This window comes from Megascapheus bottae, chromosome 31, assembly GCF_031878675.1.
Source record: "Megascapheus bottae isolate mThoBot1 chromosome 31, mThoBot2.hap1, whole genome shotgun sequence".
Lineage (NCBI taxonomy): Eukaryota > Metazoa > Chordata > Mammalia > Rodentia > Geomyidae > Megascapheus > Megascapheus bottae.
The window spans coordinates 7,923,448-7,938,573 of record NC_143539.1 but is presented as its reverse complement, the minus strand read 5'-3'; the positions used below and the strand labels follow the sequence as shown (position 1 = coordinate 7,938,573).

The 15,126-nt window shown below is 43.8% G+C and overlaps 1 protein-coding gene across 1 annotated transcript; it reads right to left on the bottom strand.

Moving 5' to 3' along the window:
• Nucleotides 1-3,921: 3,921 nt before the first annotated feature.
• Znf383 (zinc finger protein 383) lies at nucleotides 3,922-11,895 on the bottom strand. Its single transcript, XM_090322634.1, has 5 exons — nucleotides 11,150-11,895; nucleotides 9,213-9,269; nucleotides 7,832-7,964; nucleotides 7,437-7,532; nucleotides 3,922-5,835 (listed from the first exon to the last, which is right to left on the bottom strand). The coding sequence occupies exons 2-5, from the start codon at nucleotides 9,219-9,221 to the stop codon at nucleotides 4,658-4,660; spliced, it is 1,416 nt and encodes a 471-aa protein (XP_090178760.1). The 5' UTR covers nucleotides 9,222-9,269; nucleotides 11,150-11,895; the 3' UTR covers nucleotides 3,922-4,657.
• Between the last annotated feature and the right edge of the window lie 3,231 nt (nucleotides 11,896-15,126).

Genomic DNA, 15,126 nt, shown 5'->3' with positions numbered 1-15,126 from the left:
CTGTGGCAGGACCTCTGGGGCTCAGGTGGCCCAAACTCACCCTCAGAGTCGCAGCTCACAGCCCAAGGATTCACACAAAAAAAGAAAATAGCGGGGGCTGGGAATGTGGCTTAGAGGTACAGTGCTTGCCTAGCATTCATGAAGCCCCGGGTTCGATTTCTCAGTACCACATTAACAGAAAAAAAACAGAAGTCTTGCTGGGGCTCAAGTGGTATTGTGCAAAAAGAAACTCAGGGAGAGTGCCCAAGCTCTGAGTTCAAGCCCCGGGACTGACAAAATAAATAAAATCTCAGTTAGTAAAGTGTAGCCATGATAGGAAAACCTGTCATCCAGCCTATGCAAAAGAAAATAAGTGGCATTCTGTCTGGCCCAGACAAAAAATGAGACGGAACTTGACAAAAAAAATCACAGATGACTCTGATCAAGATGCATTGTACCCATAAACCTGTCAGATTAAAACCCCGTTGTACTACTAAAGATCATTTAAAAATTATATATTTTTTTTCTTTTTTGGTTGCTCATGGGGCTTGAACTCTGGGCCTGGGAGCTGTCCCTGAGCTCTTCAGCTCAAGGATACCACACTACCACTTGAGCCACAGTGCCACTTCTGGTTTTCTAGTGGTTAATTGAAGAGTCTCATGGTCTTTAGTGCCTGGGCTAGCTTTGAACTGCAATCCTCAAATGTCAATCTCCTGAGTAGCTAGAATTATAGGGTTGAGCCACCATGCCCAGCAAAACAATTATAACATTTTTAAAGAAAAAATGGATTGGGAATTTGAGACCATTTTAGGGTACATATCAAGTTTCAGGGCAGGCTACACTAAACAGGATATATAGCAAGACAACAGCGGCAAACACACACACATACACACAAAGTATAATTTTTGTTCAGATTTTCAGATATTTGACAGAATATTCTTTTAAAGTTTAATTGATTAAAAAAATACCATAGCATTCACTTTTTAAAAATTAGCTTAAAGGATTTTGATATATCTATGAACTGGTGCAATACACTACTAATTCTACATTTACATCACCTAAAAAAAGCTTACCTGTGTAATCATTTCAGTTTCTTTGCCAATCATTCATCAGTTTCACTATTAAATTGACTAACGTTGGCTGGGCTGGGGGTTTGGCCTAGTGGTAGAGTGCTTGCCTAGCATGCATGAAGATCAGGGTTTGGTTCCTGGGTACCACATTCATAGAAAAAGCTGGAAGTGGTGCTGAGGCCCAAGTGGTAGAGTGTTAGTCTTGAGGATAGGCCAAGGGCAGTGTTCAGCCCTTGAGTTCAAGCCCCAGGACTGGCAAAAATAAATGAATAATAAAATAAAATGACTAATGCTTGAACTTTACACCAAATGGTCATTTTCCATTAGATGTTTCTATGACCTATATCTGCTTGTTTCTGTTATTTTGACATGTTAATGAGACCGGGTCTTGTTACGTGGTCCAAGCTGGCTTTGAAATTGTGATCTTCCTGCCTCCATCTTGGGAGTCCTAGGATTACATGTATATACCTCCATACTCAGCTATTTCTGCTTATATATGATAATTACAACTCCCACAAATTGATCTTTGATTGTTTTAGGTGGTTGAATTCTGTAAAAAAAAAAAACTTTAATATTCTGTAGAGCAATTTGATGGTATATGCATGCATGTTGGGTTATAGAACCTTCAATATAGCTTTTTTTTTGGTGCTGGTCCTGGGGCTTGAACTCAGCTGTAGGGTGCTGTACACCTGAGCTTCTTTGTAGTCAAGGCTAGTGCTCTATTACTTGAGCCACAGTGCCACTCCCAGCTTTTTTTTCTGAGTTTACTGGAGATAAGAATCTCATGGACTTTCCTAGCCAGGCTGGGTTCCAACTGGGATCCTTAGATCTCAGCCTCCTTGAGTAGCTAGGATTATAGGCCACTAGTGCCCAATTCAATATAGCCTTTACTATAACGACGATTTCTAAAAGTATGACTTAACAAAGTATGGAAATTGTTCTCATCTCCTCCTGCTGTTCAGACAACTATGCCTATACTATCTACCATTATATCTACCAGGTCTCATATGTGAATTCTCAGTAAAGCAGAAACATGAAGTACAAATAAATACTAGCAATAATTTTTTTCAATTTGATATTGAGCAATAATGATATGGGACAGACTTTCCTGTAAGCATAGTGATGTCTTTTCCAGTATGAATTGTCTCACTTTTGTAAAAATAACAGCCAAAAATCCTTTATACATACTGGAGTTCAGCTTTATGATAGAGCACCTGTCTAGCATGCAAAAGAAACTGGTTTATCTCCATTACCACCTCCTCCCCTCCACAAAATATCCATCCCACAAAGCATAAGGAAGATAAATAATGAACACAATAGTGACAATGGACAAAAACTTTTATTAAACAAGTACTGTGTTTTAGGAATAGTACTAACTACCTTATATCCATCCTATGTCCTCACAGAAAGCAAATGCAACACAGATTAAATATAATTTATACATAAAGAATAAAGTACCACTAACATGTATTTAAAAAACATGTATCCAGAAAGATAGCATTTTCATAAAAATGATTATATTTCTTGTATATAAGTTAGGATTAGGTTTAATGAAAATAGTTTTCACAGAGACAATGTGGATACTTTCAGTAATAAAATGTTTTAAAAGTAACTACAAAATTGTAACTACAAAAATTTAGAGGCAATTATAATAGTCATTCTGAAAGGCTACTAAAGTCATTGAAAATAGAAAACTACTTATTAAAATGGAAAATATAATTTTTTGAGATTAAGAAAAGCAAGTATATAAAAAAAAGGCATTCATACCACACTACCCATCCTTCAAAAACAGTGTAACCAGGTGCTTGTGCTCACGCCTATAATCCTAGCTACTCAGGAGGCTTAGTTCCAATCATCCTGGGTAGGAGAGTTTGTGAGACCCTTATCTCCAATTAACCGCCAAAAAGATCTCAAGTGTGACTCAAGCAGTAGCCTTGAGTGCAAATGCTAATGGAAAGGACCCAGGACCTGAGACAGATCCTGTCTTATGGCTGAGACAGCACAAAACAGAAAACAAAGTCCAGGGGCTGGGTGCATGGCCTAGTGGTAGAGTGCTGGCCTAGTATGTATAAAGCCCTGGGTTTGATTCCAGGAAAAAGCTGAAAATGGTGTTTTGGCTCAAAGGAGTGGAGCTTGATCCTTGAGAAAGCCCAAGGATAGTGCCCCAGACCCTGAGTTCAAGCCTCAGGACTGGAAAAAAAAAAAAAAAAACCCCAAAACAACAAAAAAAAGTCCAGATGCTTTTGTTAAGCCAAGCTGAAAGAAATCATCTACAATCAGCATTACAATTAATTCTGGCTTGTATTTTGGCTAGTCCTGGGACTGTCCTTGAGCACTTTTGCTCAAGGTTAATGCTCTGCCACTTAAGCCACAGCATGACTTGTTTTTGTTTTTTTTTTTTTTCCTTTGCCAGTCCTTGGGCTTGAACTCAAGGCCTGGGCACTGTCCTTAGACACTTTTTGTTCAATGCTAGGACTCTGCCACTTGAGCCACAGGTTCCACTTCTGGTATTTTTTTCTGTGTATGTGGTATCAAGAAATCAAACCCAGGGCTTCATGCTAGGGGCATGCTAGGTGAACACATTAGGCTTGCACCTAGCCCTGTCCTTGGACACTTTTGCTCAAGGCTAGTGCTCTGCTATGAGTCATAGCACCACTTCCAGCCTATTCTCTATATGTGGTACCAAGGAATTGAACCCAGGGCTTCGTGTATGTTAGGCAAGCACTCTACCACTAGGCTATGCTCCGGGCCCACTTCTGTATTTTTCTGTGTATGTGGTACTGTGGAATCAAACCTAGGGTTTTGTGGGTGCTAGGCAAGCACTCTATCACTAGGCCATACTCTCAAATTAATTCTGGCTTTTTTTCCCCCCCAAGTATAAAAACAAAGTAAATGTATAATTATCAAATACATTTTTTTTGGGGGGGGGGCAGTCCTGGGGTTGAACTCAGTGCCTGGGCACTGTCCCTGAGCTTTTGCTCAAGGCTAGCACTCTTACCACTTTAGCTACAGCACCACTTCCAGCTTTTTCTGTTGAGGTTGTAGTGAGCAATCAAATCTAGGGTTTCACATATGCTAGGCACTAAGCTACTACAACTAAGCCACATTCCCAGCTTTACATACAAACTTTTATTAAAACATTAAGATGAGGGCCAGTCCCAGCGGTTCATGTTTATAATCTAGCTACTCAAGAAGCTGAGATTTCGCCAGGCATGGTGGCTCCCGCTTGTAATCCTAGCTACTCAGGAGGCTGAGATCTAAGGATCAGGGTTCAAAGCTAGCCTGGGCACAAAAGGACCTGAGACTAGAATTGGAGTTTGCTGAAGGGTAGGGCGGTAGCCTTGAGCTGAAGAGCTCAGGGATAGCGACCAGGCTGAGTTCAAGCCCCCATGACCCCCCCCCCAAAAAAGTTGAGATTTAAGAGTCATAGTTCTAAACCCGCTGGGGTAGGAAAGACCATGACACTCTTATTTCCACTTAACTACCAAAAAGCTGGAAATAGAGCTGTGACTCAAGTGGTACAGCACTAGCCTTATGCAAAAATGGTCAGGGAAAGAGCCCAGGCTTAGGATTTAAAAAAGATTAAAAAGGGGACAGTCTAATTTGTGTTACTCATTAACATGAGTTCCCTGATGACCAGTGAGATCAGAATCATTATGAAATTCCTTCCCGCATTCCTTACACTCATATAGCTTCTCACCAGCATGGATTCTCTGATGGCGAGTAAGGTTTGAGCATTTATTGAAGGCCTTTCCACATTCGTGACATCCAAAAGGCTTTTCCTCTGTGTGGATTCTCTGATGTTGATAAAGTTGGGAGTTCTGAGTAAAGGCTTTCCCACATTCAAGACATTCAAAGGGCTTCTCGCCTGCATGAATTCTTTGATGCTGACGAAGTTGTGAGCTCTGAGTAAAGGCCTTCCCACATTCCTTACAATTGTACGGTTTCTCTCCAGTGTGGATCCTCTGGTGATTGGTCAGTGCCGAGCCACTGCTGAAGGCTTTCCCACATTCCTTGCACTCATAGGGCTTTTCCCCAGTGTGGATTCGCTGATGTTGGACCAGCTTTGAGCTCTGAGTAAAGGCTTTGCCACATTGCTTACATTCATAGGGTTTCTCCCCGGTATGAATTCGCACGTGCTGAAAAAGCTGGGAGCTTTTAGTGAAGGCTTTCCCACATACTTTACACCTATAGGGCTTTTCGCCAGTGTGAATGCGCTGATGATCTATCAGATTTGAGCAGTAACTAAAGGCTTTCCCGCATTCCTTACATTCATAGGGTTTCTTACCTGTGTGAATTCTCTGATGTTGAGAAAGGTAGGAGCTACAACTGAAAGTCTTTCCACATTCTTTACATTTAAAGGGTTTCTCACCACTGTGAATTTTCAGATGGCGAGTGACATGTGAGCCACAACTAAAGAATTTCCCACATTCCTTACATTCATGAGACTTTTCACCAATATGGAGTCTCTGATGTTGAATGAACTGTGAGTTCTGACTGAAGGCCTTTCCACATTTCTTACACTGATAGGGTTTCTCTTTATTATTACTTATTTGATGTAGGGTAAATGAGGGCATATATCCACCAGTGAATATTTCTTGGCTTAAATGTCCATCTTGATATCCCAGCTGTCTTGTCAAGTCACTTTTACTTTCCAAAACATTTCTAAAAGTGGAGTACTCCAAGCTGTACTTGGTAAGGCCCATTATCTCTCTCTGATATGATTCTATTTCATAAACTTCCTTCTTCAGAGAGAGCAACTTGCTTTCACACATTGATTCCAGGTCTAGAAAAGAACAAGTGGTAAACATTCTTTTTCCTTTCTCTTTGAGAAAAATTAAACTCTCATGATGGAAATGGAAATGTTAAAGCAAAAGTATTATCTAATTGTTCTTAAGGAAATCTGTTTATCATGAAAAAATGTCAAGCAATACACAGAAATAAAATATAGCTGGGCATCGGGGGCTTATGCCTGTAATCTTAGCTGCTCAGGAGGCGAAGATGTGAGGCTTGTGGTTCAAAGCCAGCCTGAGCAGGATGAGAGTCTTATCTCTGATAACTAAAAGCCAGAAGTGAAGCTGTGGCTGCAGTGATGATATGCTAATCTTGAGCCCAAAAAGTTTTTGGATAGCACTGAGTCCTTGATTTCAAGGCCTTGGGGCAGGAGCAGGGGGGGAGGGGGAGAGAAGAAAAGAAAAGTGAGAGAAAGAAAGGAAGAAAGGATGAAAGAGGCCAGGAGTTTGTCCTAATGGTAGAATGCTTGCCTAGCACGGGTTCGATTCCTCAGTACCACATACATAGAAAAAAGCCAGAAGTGGTGCTGTGGCTGAAGTGGTAGAGTTCTAGCCTTGAGAAAGCCCAAGGACAGTGCTCAGGCCCGAGTTCAAGCCCCAGGACTGGCAAAAAAAAAGAAGAAAGAAAAAAGAATGATGAAGCTGGGCGCGGTGGCTTACGCCTGTAATCCTAGCTACTGAGGAGGCTAAGATCTAAGGATCAAGGTTCAAAGCCAGACGGGGCACAAAATGACTTCAGTTAACCTCTAGAAAATGGGAAGAGGGGCTTGGCTCAAGGGTAGGGTGGTAGCCTTGAGCTTAAGAGCTGAGGGACAGTGCCCAGGCCTAGTTCAAGCCCCATGACCCAGCCAAAAAAAAAAAAAAAAAAAAAAAAGGGATGATGAAAAGAAAAGGAAGAAATAAAATATAACGTAGGAAGCAGAAAAAGGAGACTATATAACAGTAATCAAATATAGATGTGAATCAGAAGCATTGGGAATTGCTGGCAAACATATAATGCTTGGGTCATATCAATAGTAACACATGATTAGTAAACCCTATGTATATGTGTGTGCTTGCATGTGTGTATATATATAGATATAGATATAGATATTATACGTAACAAATAAATGCTTATGTGAGTCATCAATATATACCCAGATATATATGTATCTATATGTCTCTGCTCTGATGAGTCATTTTTTTTTTTTTTTTGCTAGTCCTGGACTTGGGCTCAGGGCCTAAGCACTGTCCCTGGACTTTCTCAAGGCTAGAACTCTACCACTTGAGCCTCAGCTTCATTTCTGGCTTTTTTCTATATGTGGTACCAAGGATTCAAACCCGGGTCTTCATGCATGCTAGGCAAGCACTTTAACCACTAGGCCAAACTCCTGGCCCTCTTTTTTTTTTTTTTCTAGTCCTGGGCTTGGGCTCAGGGCCTGAGCACTGTCCTTGGACTTTCTCAAGGCTAGAGCTCTACCACTTGAGCTTCAGCACCACTTCCGGCTTTTTGCTATGTATGTGGTACTGAGGAATCGAACCCGGATCTTCGTGCATGCTAGGCAAGCACTTTACCACTAGGCCAAACTCCCGGCCCTGATGAGTCATTTCTTACCTGAACATAGGCCTTTGGTAAGCTCTCTGCCAACCATCCAGGGCTCTTTCCCTTGTTCCAATAAGGAGATCACTTGAGGCTTAGGCATATAAAATCCTGTTCATGAGAAAAGACAGGGAACTTGGTTATGCTATGGGCAAATCAGATCCATTCTTTTGATGATGTAGCACAAGATGCTACTATAGCAACAGCTAAAGAGGATGTCACAGTTCAGCCACAGTCCGTGGGTGCTGCCTGTTGCTCAAGCTTCCTTTGCATTTTAATGAAAACTGATTATTTGGGAAGGAGGAGTGGAAATGTCAAGTGTTTACTGGGAAAGAAGCTGAAGAATTTCATTGCGGAAAAAGGAGACATTCCAAAGGAGAGCTCTGGATTACTGGTATCAATGCCCTTACCCATTGAAAGGAGATTGCTATAGTTCTCCAACATCACATCTCTGTACAAGTCCCTCTGAGCGGGGTCCAGGCATCCCCATTCTTCCTGAGAGAAGTCTATGGACACATCACTGAACACCACCGATTTCTGAAACTGTAAACAGAAGTGCTCACTGTGTAAGTAAGAAATACTTCTGAGCTGGGCGTGGTAGCTCACTCCTGTAATCCTAGCTACTTAGGAGGCTGAGATCTGAGGATCACGGTTCAAAGCCAGCCCGGGCCCTAAAGAACATGAGATTCCTCTCTCCAATTAATCATTAGAAAATGGGAAGTGGCTCAAGGGGTAGGGCAGTAGCCTTGAGCTGAAGAGCTCAGGGACAGTGCCCAGCCCAGAGTTCAAGTCCCAGGACAGACCAAAAAAAAAACAAAACAAAAACAAAAAAATGCTAAGGAAGAAAGTTACCAAAAGCTGTTAAGAGTCATGTTGAAAAAAACTCAGAAATCACCTAGAAAACATTTCCCTGGGCCCCAGATAGTATAACCTGTTAAACAAACTGAGAAGAATCTTAATTGGGCCAGGAGTTTGGCCTAATGGTAGGATGTCTGCCTAGCATGCACAAAGACCCACGTTTGATTCCTTGGTACCACATACATAGAAAAAAGCTGGAAGCGATGCTGTGGCTCAAGTGGTAGAGCTCTAGCCTCGAGAAAAGCCCAAGAACAGTGCTCAGGCCCTGAGTTCAAAGCCCAGGACTGAAAAAAAAAAACAAAAACAAAAACAAAATTCGGAAGTGGTGTTGTGACTCAAATGGACTGGGCACTAGCCTTGAGGAAAAAGCCAAAGGAACTGAACACTGGTTCAGGCCCCAGAGCTGGCAAAACAAAACAAAACAAAACTTAACTGCAATGGACTTATCTCATTAAAAATGTTTTATAGCTGAGTTTTGATGGCTCATGTCTGTCATCCTAGCTACTCAAGAGGCTGAGATCTGAGGATCATGGTTCAAAGCCAGCCTGGGCACAAAAGTCCATGAGATTCTTTTTTTTTTTTTTGGCAGTCCTGGGCTTGAACTCAGGGCCTGAGCACTGTCCTTGGACTTTCTCAAGGGTAGAGCTCTACCACTTGAGCCTCAGCACCACTTCCAGCTTTTTTCTATGTATGTGGTACTGAGGAATCGAACTTGGGTTTTTGTGCATGCTAGGCAAGCACTCTACCACTAGGCCAAACTCCCAGCCCTTGTTTCTTTCTTTTGAGATAGGGGTCTCACTGTGTATCCTAGGCTAGTCTAGAAATTGCTACTCTCCTGTCTCAGCCTCCCTAAAAGCCAGGATTACAGGAGTGCATCACTGTAACTAGCTCATAAGAAAAAAGCATTAAAAGCAAGAAGCAGCATTGACTCACCACAGCCATGCCTTTCTGTATTGTAGGAGGTTATGAGTCTTCTACAGGGCTGTTCTCCTGAAAAAAGACAGTTTTCTAAAGCAAGATTGACCAGCAAAGACATGCTTTAGCAGCTACATTGGCTTTACAGGTTGCAGTATGGTCAGAAAAACAATTGCTTCTTGCCTTGGTCTTATGATACAATTCTACTTGGTAGAGATCCTGGGTTTTAGCTACAGTGAAAGAGATCCTTGTAGATGAAATGAATGCAAGAAAAGACTCACCACCAATCAACCATTCTCTCCGTCCAAACAACAATGACAACAAAACCCCCAGGTTCTGGCCTAGCAGAGATATTCAAGCCCCACCTTGGTGATGTGGTTGCTCTAAACCCAAGATTGAGCTGCTATGACCTGTCTTGAACATCTCCTCCTCTACCGCCTCCAGGACAAGATTCATTGATTTAAATGGTGCTCTTTGTCCAGTAACACAGTACAGTCAGAGAAGAGGACTTAAGAGTTTCCTGATATTGTCTTTTGTGCTTCCCAAGCATTTGCTTCCCCTACATTGTTTGAAAGTACACAGCGGTGCCTTCACTCTTTTTTTTTTTTAGCCAGTCATGGGGCTTGAACTCAAGGCCTGAGCACTGTCCTTGGACTTTCCTCAAGGCTAGTGCTCTACCACTTGAGCCACAGCACCACTTCCAGCTTTTTTTTTTTTTTCTATATATGTGGTACCGAGGAGTCAAACCCGGGTCTTGGTGCATACAAGGCAAGTACTCTACCACTAGGCCAAACTCCTGGCCCCAAGGTGCTCTTCATTCTTATCTGCTAGTTTTTTTGGGGATAAATCAAAACATAAAAATACCTTTTGGGTTGTAAACGCTTTTTGTGTTCATGTTATCTTTCTTCTATAACTATTATGTTTTCATTTGTTACATATAAATATTTTTGTGGGTATGTATCAGTACTGGAGCCCTCTCTGTTGGCTTTTTCACTCAAGGCTAGCACTGTATCACTTGAGCCATAGCTTCACTTTGAGGTTTTTACTGATTAATAGGAGATAAGAGTCTCATGGCCTTTTCTGCCCAGGCTGCCTTCTGTGATCCTCAGACTTGAGGCTCCTGAGTAGCTAGTATTACAGGCATGCACCACAGTACCTGGGTGAACTATTCATTTATAAGGCCTAGGAGAGCTTCCTGTCCTAATGTCTATTCTCATATACTGAAGTCAGGACATGAACCTATAGATACATACCTGTGTACATAACTAGATGTGTGTGTGTGTGTGTGTGTGTGTGTATGAATAAACATAAAATATGAATGGTGAATAATTTTGACATAAACGAACTATATATGAAAACAGCACAAAGAACCTTAATGACATACTGTTGGTTCACAGAGGACTGGGAGGGAGGGGAAACAGAAAAAGCCCTACCTATTCATCTACATATTCACAGATGCCCTCTGACATGGCACAAGAAAAACCGCCATGCTACCAGATGGACACAATGGGACATTCAAAATGAGCCCCACTATAGTTCCCCAATTGAGGCTTCAACAAAAATGCACGTCCACGTAACCACCAGTCACCACGATGTTGATACTGTCACTTTGGCACAGTTACATGCGTCCTCCAACCCCACACAAAGTGCCACGTGAACTTGCACAACCACGCATCCTTCACAGCCAGGGGGCCAATCAGGGGGACACAAAACACCCATCCACCTCCACACAACTTTGTTACCACCACAAACCTACATACACCAAGAACGTGCAGTTGGAGCTCCCATGTGTGTGGTCATAGGTACAGGCACGCACAGTAACCCAACCGCCGGGGGACCCTCACCATCACACTCGTGGTCACAGTCACATAAAGTCACACAAACAAGCCCACAACTCACTCCTGTCACCCTGCTAGATGGATTCCCACACAGCTGTCATCCCCACACATACTAACCGAGAGCACTCAATGCCCAGGCCGCTCACCACGTAGTTATCTTCCACCAAGGCCCCTGGGCCCATAAGCCATTGCACGGGCCAGGGGGAAAACGGGACTCTCTTCTTGCGTGGGTCTCTGGGAAATGTAGTCCGTGGCCAGGCTTCGCGGAGAACGTAGCGTTCATCCGCGTAGCGCTCCAACCCGTCCGACAACCGTGCCCCACGCTCGGAACTGTGGCCCCGGAATCTCCAGGATTCAGAGACCAGTTCGGAGTGTTTTCACCTGACGCCGCGGCCGATATTCTGGAGATAAGCGTCCTCCGTGGTTACTATGGTTGTTTCCCTGAGAGGCGGGACGAGGAGGCCTCGTTCCCTCCAGAACTTGAGTCGAGCCGCCAGGAATCCTGGGAAATGTAGTCCAATGCGAGAAGGAGCCCTGAGAAGTTCTGTGATGTGTGAAAGAAAAATTGCTTTAATGGACTTTGTACACTCAGTCCGTGAGCAGGGTCTGAAATTTGACATTCGTGACACTCTGGGAATGCGCGGTTTAAATGTAAAAGTTCGGAGTTTTGCATTTCCCCATGAAAGTAGCATTTATTGCATGTATGATTTTAATCACAAGAAATTTCCACCATCTGCAGCTCCATAGATGCAGATTAAATTAGCTATTAAGGGCTATAAGAGATAGCAGAAAATATGGTTGCTAAGTAGTATTAGATTCTTTGTGGGAGTGGGAGAGGCAGTTAAAATTCATATGCACACACATATATAATATATTATCATTAATATATATATGAATATATATATGTGCTTGCAATTTCATTACCATTGGACTGCCTGCCTTTCCAACACTTTTTTTTTCCTATTTAACAAAGGAGTTTATGAATACATCTTAGTCAACGTCACCCCTTTCAACATTCTCAGATACCCCTCCCCCACTCCCTTCTTCCCTCACTCTTTTTTTTTTGTCAGTTCTGGTACTTGAATGCTGGGCCTGGGAGCTGTCCCTGAGCTCTTCAGGCCACCAGTGCCTGCCTGCTGTTCTCTGTTTGATGTATGACGAAGTTCCAGACTCCCCGCTCAATGCCTCCATTCTCGCTGGTTGGGATCCAAAACTCAGTCTGCTTGACAACGTCTCATTTCCTCATAAAACTTGGCTGGAAGCAGATTCCGGTTCCATAGAGCGGGAAACAAGCCTTCTTCCTTGTACGGAATGGATAAGGAGCCAAAATGGCGACCCACAGGAGGAAGGGTCTGTGTGGGCGACCAGGTCCCTTGCCCACCATTACGCTTGGCGCAACCGGAAACCGTACCGCGGCCGCCGGGTGACGAGGTGAGGTTTCCATGGCAGCCGGGCGCATGCGCAACACCAACGAGCCCACCCTCCCCAAGGGGAGGTTCCCGGAAGTCGCACCGGAAGTGATCCTCCCGAGCGCTGGGCAGCTGCCCTTTGGAGCATCTCTGTTTCCATGGCTTGAATTCCGGTGGGTCGCGGTGCGAGCTTCGGGGATACGGAGTGAATGATGGATTTGGGGGCTCAGCGATGGGCGGCGTCTGGGGCGTCCGTCGACGGTTGTCCTCGACGAGGCTGGCTTCTGTCTGTGAGCCGGGAGGCAGTGATTTGGGGCCCGCGTGGGCTGTGTGTGTGTCTGTGGCCGCTTCGTTTTCTTAGCCTTTGCTCAAAGTCCACATCCGTAATTTTTAGCCGCCTTTACCGTTAACCTGGGGTGTGTAGCCGTTTTCTTGGTGGCTCAAATGTATGTGACCTTTATTATTAAAGTTTTAGGGTTTTGTTGTTTTTTTTTTCTTTGAGGTAGGAGTTACTTCTGAGTGCTTTTTATGTTTCAGATGGTTCTGGCGCCAGGAGGCCGAGATCAGAGGATCACGGTTCAAAGCCAGCCTGGAAGGAAGTCCTTGAGACATCACGAATGAACCACCTGAAAACAGGCAATGGCGCTGTGGTTCAAGGGGTAGAGCAATGGCCTTGAGCGGAAGGGCTCAGGGACAGCGCCCAGGCCCAGAGTTCAGGCCCCTCAACGGACCCCTCACCCCCCCTCCCCTTTTTTTTTTTTGGTTTGTTTGTTTTCACGGGCTTGGGGCCTGAGCTCTGTCCTTGAGCCTCTTTGTGCTCAAGGCACTCTACCGCTTGAATCATAGTGCCACTTCTTGCTTTTTCTGTGGATGTGGTCCTGAGGAATCAAACCCAGGGCTTCATGGGTGTTTGGCAAGCACTCTACCATCAATCCACCTTCCCAGCCCTGGATAACACTTTTTTAATGAAAAACAATGCTTTATGGGCTGCTTTATGTGGTTCACCTGGTAGAGCTCTAGCCTTGAAAAAAGCTAACTGTATTGGTGTTTATATAGTAATTATTTTATTTAATTACAAGATTAGATTAGGTAAACTCACTGGAGAGACATTGGTCAAGCTATCCTTTTTTGTTTGTTTGTATTCGTTGGGCTTGAACTCAAGACCTGAGATGTCCTTGAGCATTTTTGACTTTGAACTACAATTCTCAGATCTCAGGCTCCTGCCAAGGTAGGATTACAGGTGTGAGCCACCAGCACCGAGCAGCTTGTTTCTGCCTTATATATTTGAAATTATATTTGGAACACATGTATTTTATTTTTATTATTTATTAATTTATTTCGTCAGTCATGGGGCATGAGCTCCAGGGGCCTGGGCATTGTCTCTGAGCTCTTTTTTTTTTCTTGGGGCGGGTGGTGGGGGCCATGGGGCTTGTAGTCTGGGCCTTGGCGTTCTCCCTGAGCTTTTCAGTCACAGCTGCCTCCCTATCCCTTAAGCCACAGCACCACTTCCGCTTTCTGGTGGTAACTTGGAGATGAGTCCTAGGGACTTTAGTGCCCAGGCTGGTTTTGAACCTTGATCTTCAAATCTCAGCCTCCTGAGTAGCTACAGGTGTGAGCTACTGTGCCTGGCATTATTGTTGCTTTTTAAAGTTTTAAAATTCCTGGAAAGATTACATTTACTTGCTATAATGCATAGTTGTCATTTAACTTTGCTTATTTTATGAATTAGTCTTTCCCTGTGTGTATACATACACTGGCTTTTTTTGGGGGGGTGGGTCATGGGGCTTGAACTCAGCCTGAGTGCTGTCCCTGAGCTCTTCAGCTTAAGGCTACCTACCCTACCTTTGAGCCAAGCCCCACTTCCTGTTTTCTAGAGGGTTTGAACTCTGGACTTGGGTGCTGGCCCTGAGCTCTTCAGGTCAATGCTCCCCATCTACCACTTTGAACCAAAGTGCCACTTCTGTTTTCTGGTGGTCAATTGGAGATAAGAGGCTCAGGTCCTTTAGTCCCCTGGCTGGCTTTGAACCTTGATCCTCAGATCTCAGCCTCCTGAGTAGTTAGGATTACAGGTGTGAGCCACCATATTACCTTACACTGGTCAGTTGTGGGGCTTGAACTCTGGACTTGGGTGTTGTCCCTGAGTTCTTCAGCTCAAGGCTTCCAATCAACCAGTTTGAGCCAAAGTGCCACTTTTGTTTTCTGGTGGTTAATTGGAGATAAGAGTCACATGGACTTTCGGACTTTCCTGCCCCAGCTAGGTTCCTCAGATCTCAGCTTCCTGAGTGGCTAGTATTATAGGCGTGAGCCACTGGTGCCTGACTTCTTTCTTTAAATTGTGACAACCTTGCAGCTTTAAGTCAGGGCCATGATGCTATCTGCGAGGTCTTTTACTCAAGGGTAGCATCTACTACTTGAGTCACAACTCCATTTCTAACATCTTGGTGGTTAAATGGAAAGGAGTCTCAGACTTTTCTTCCCTGGCTGGCCTGGAACTGCAGTCCTCAAATCTCAGCCTACAGAGTAGCTAGGATTACTGGCATGAGCCTCTGATGCCCAGCAAGATGACTTTTTTTTTATTGATTGTGGGGCTTGAACTCGGCTCTAGGGCTGTCCCTAAACTCTTCAACTGAAGACTACCACTCTACCACTTGAGCCACAGCACCATTTCCTATTTTCTGGTGGTTA

Coding starts and splice junctions, on each gene's coding strand:
- Znf383 (XM_090322634.1), bottom strand. Junction 7,533..7,831: donor TAGCAATCTCCTTTCAATGG/GTAAGGGCATTG, acceptor TCTCATGAACAG/GATTTTATATGCCTAAGCCT. Junction 5,836..7,436: donor TACCAAAGGCCTATGTTCAG/GTAAGAAATGAC, acceptor GTTCTTTTCTAG/ACCTGGAATCAATGTGTGAA.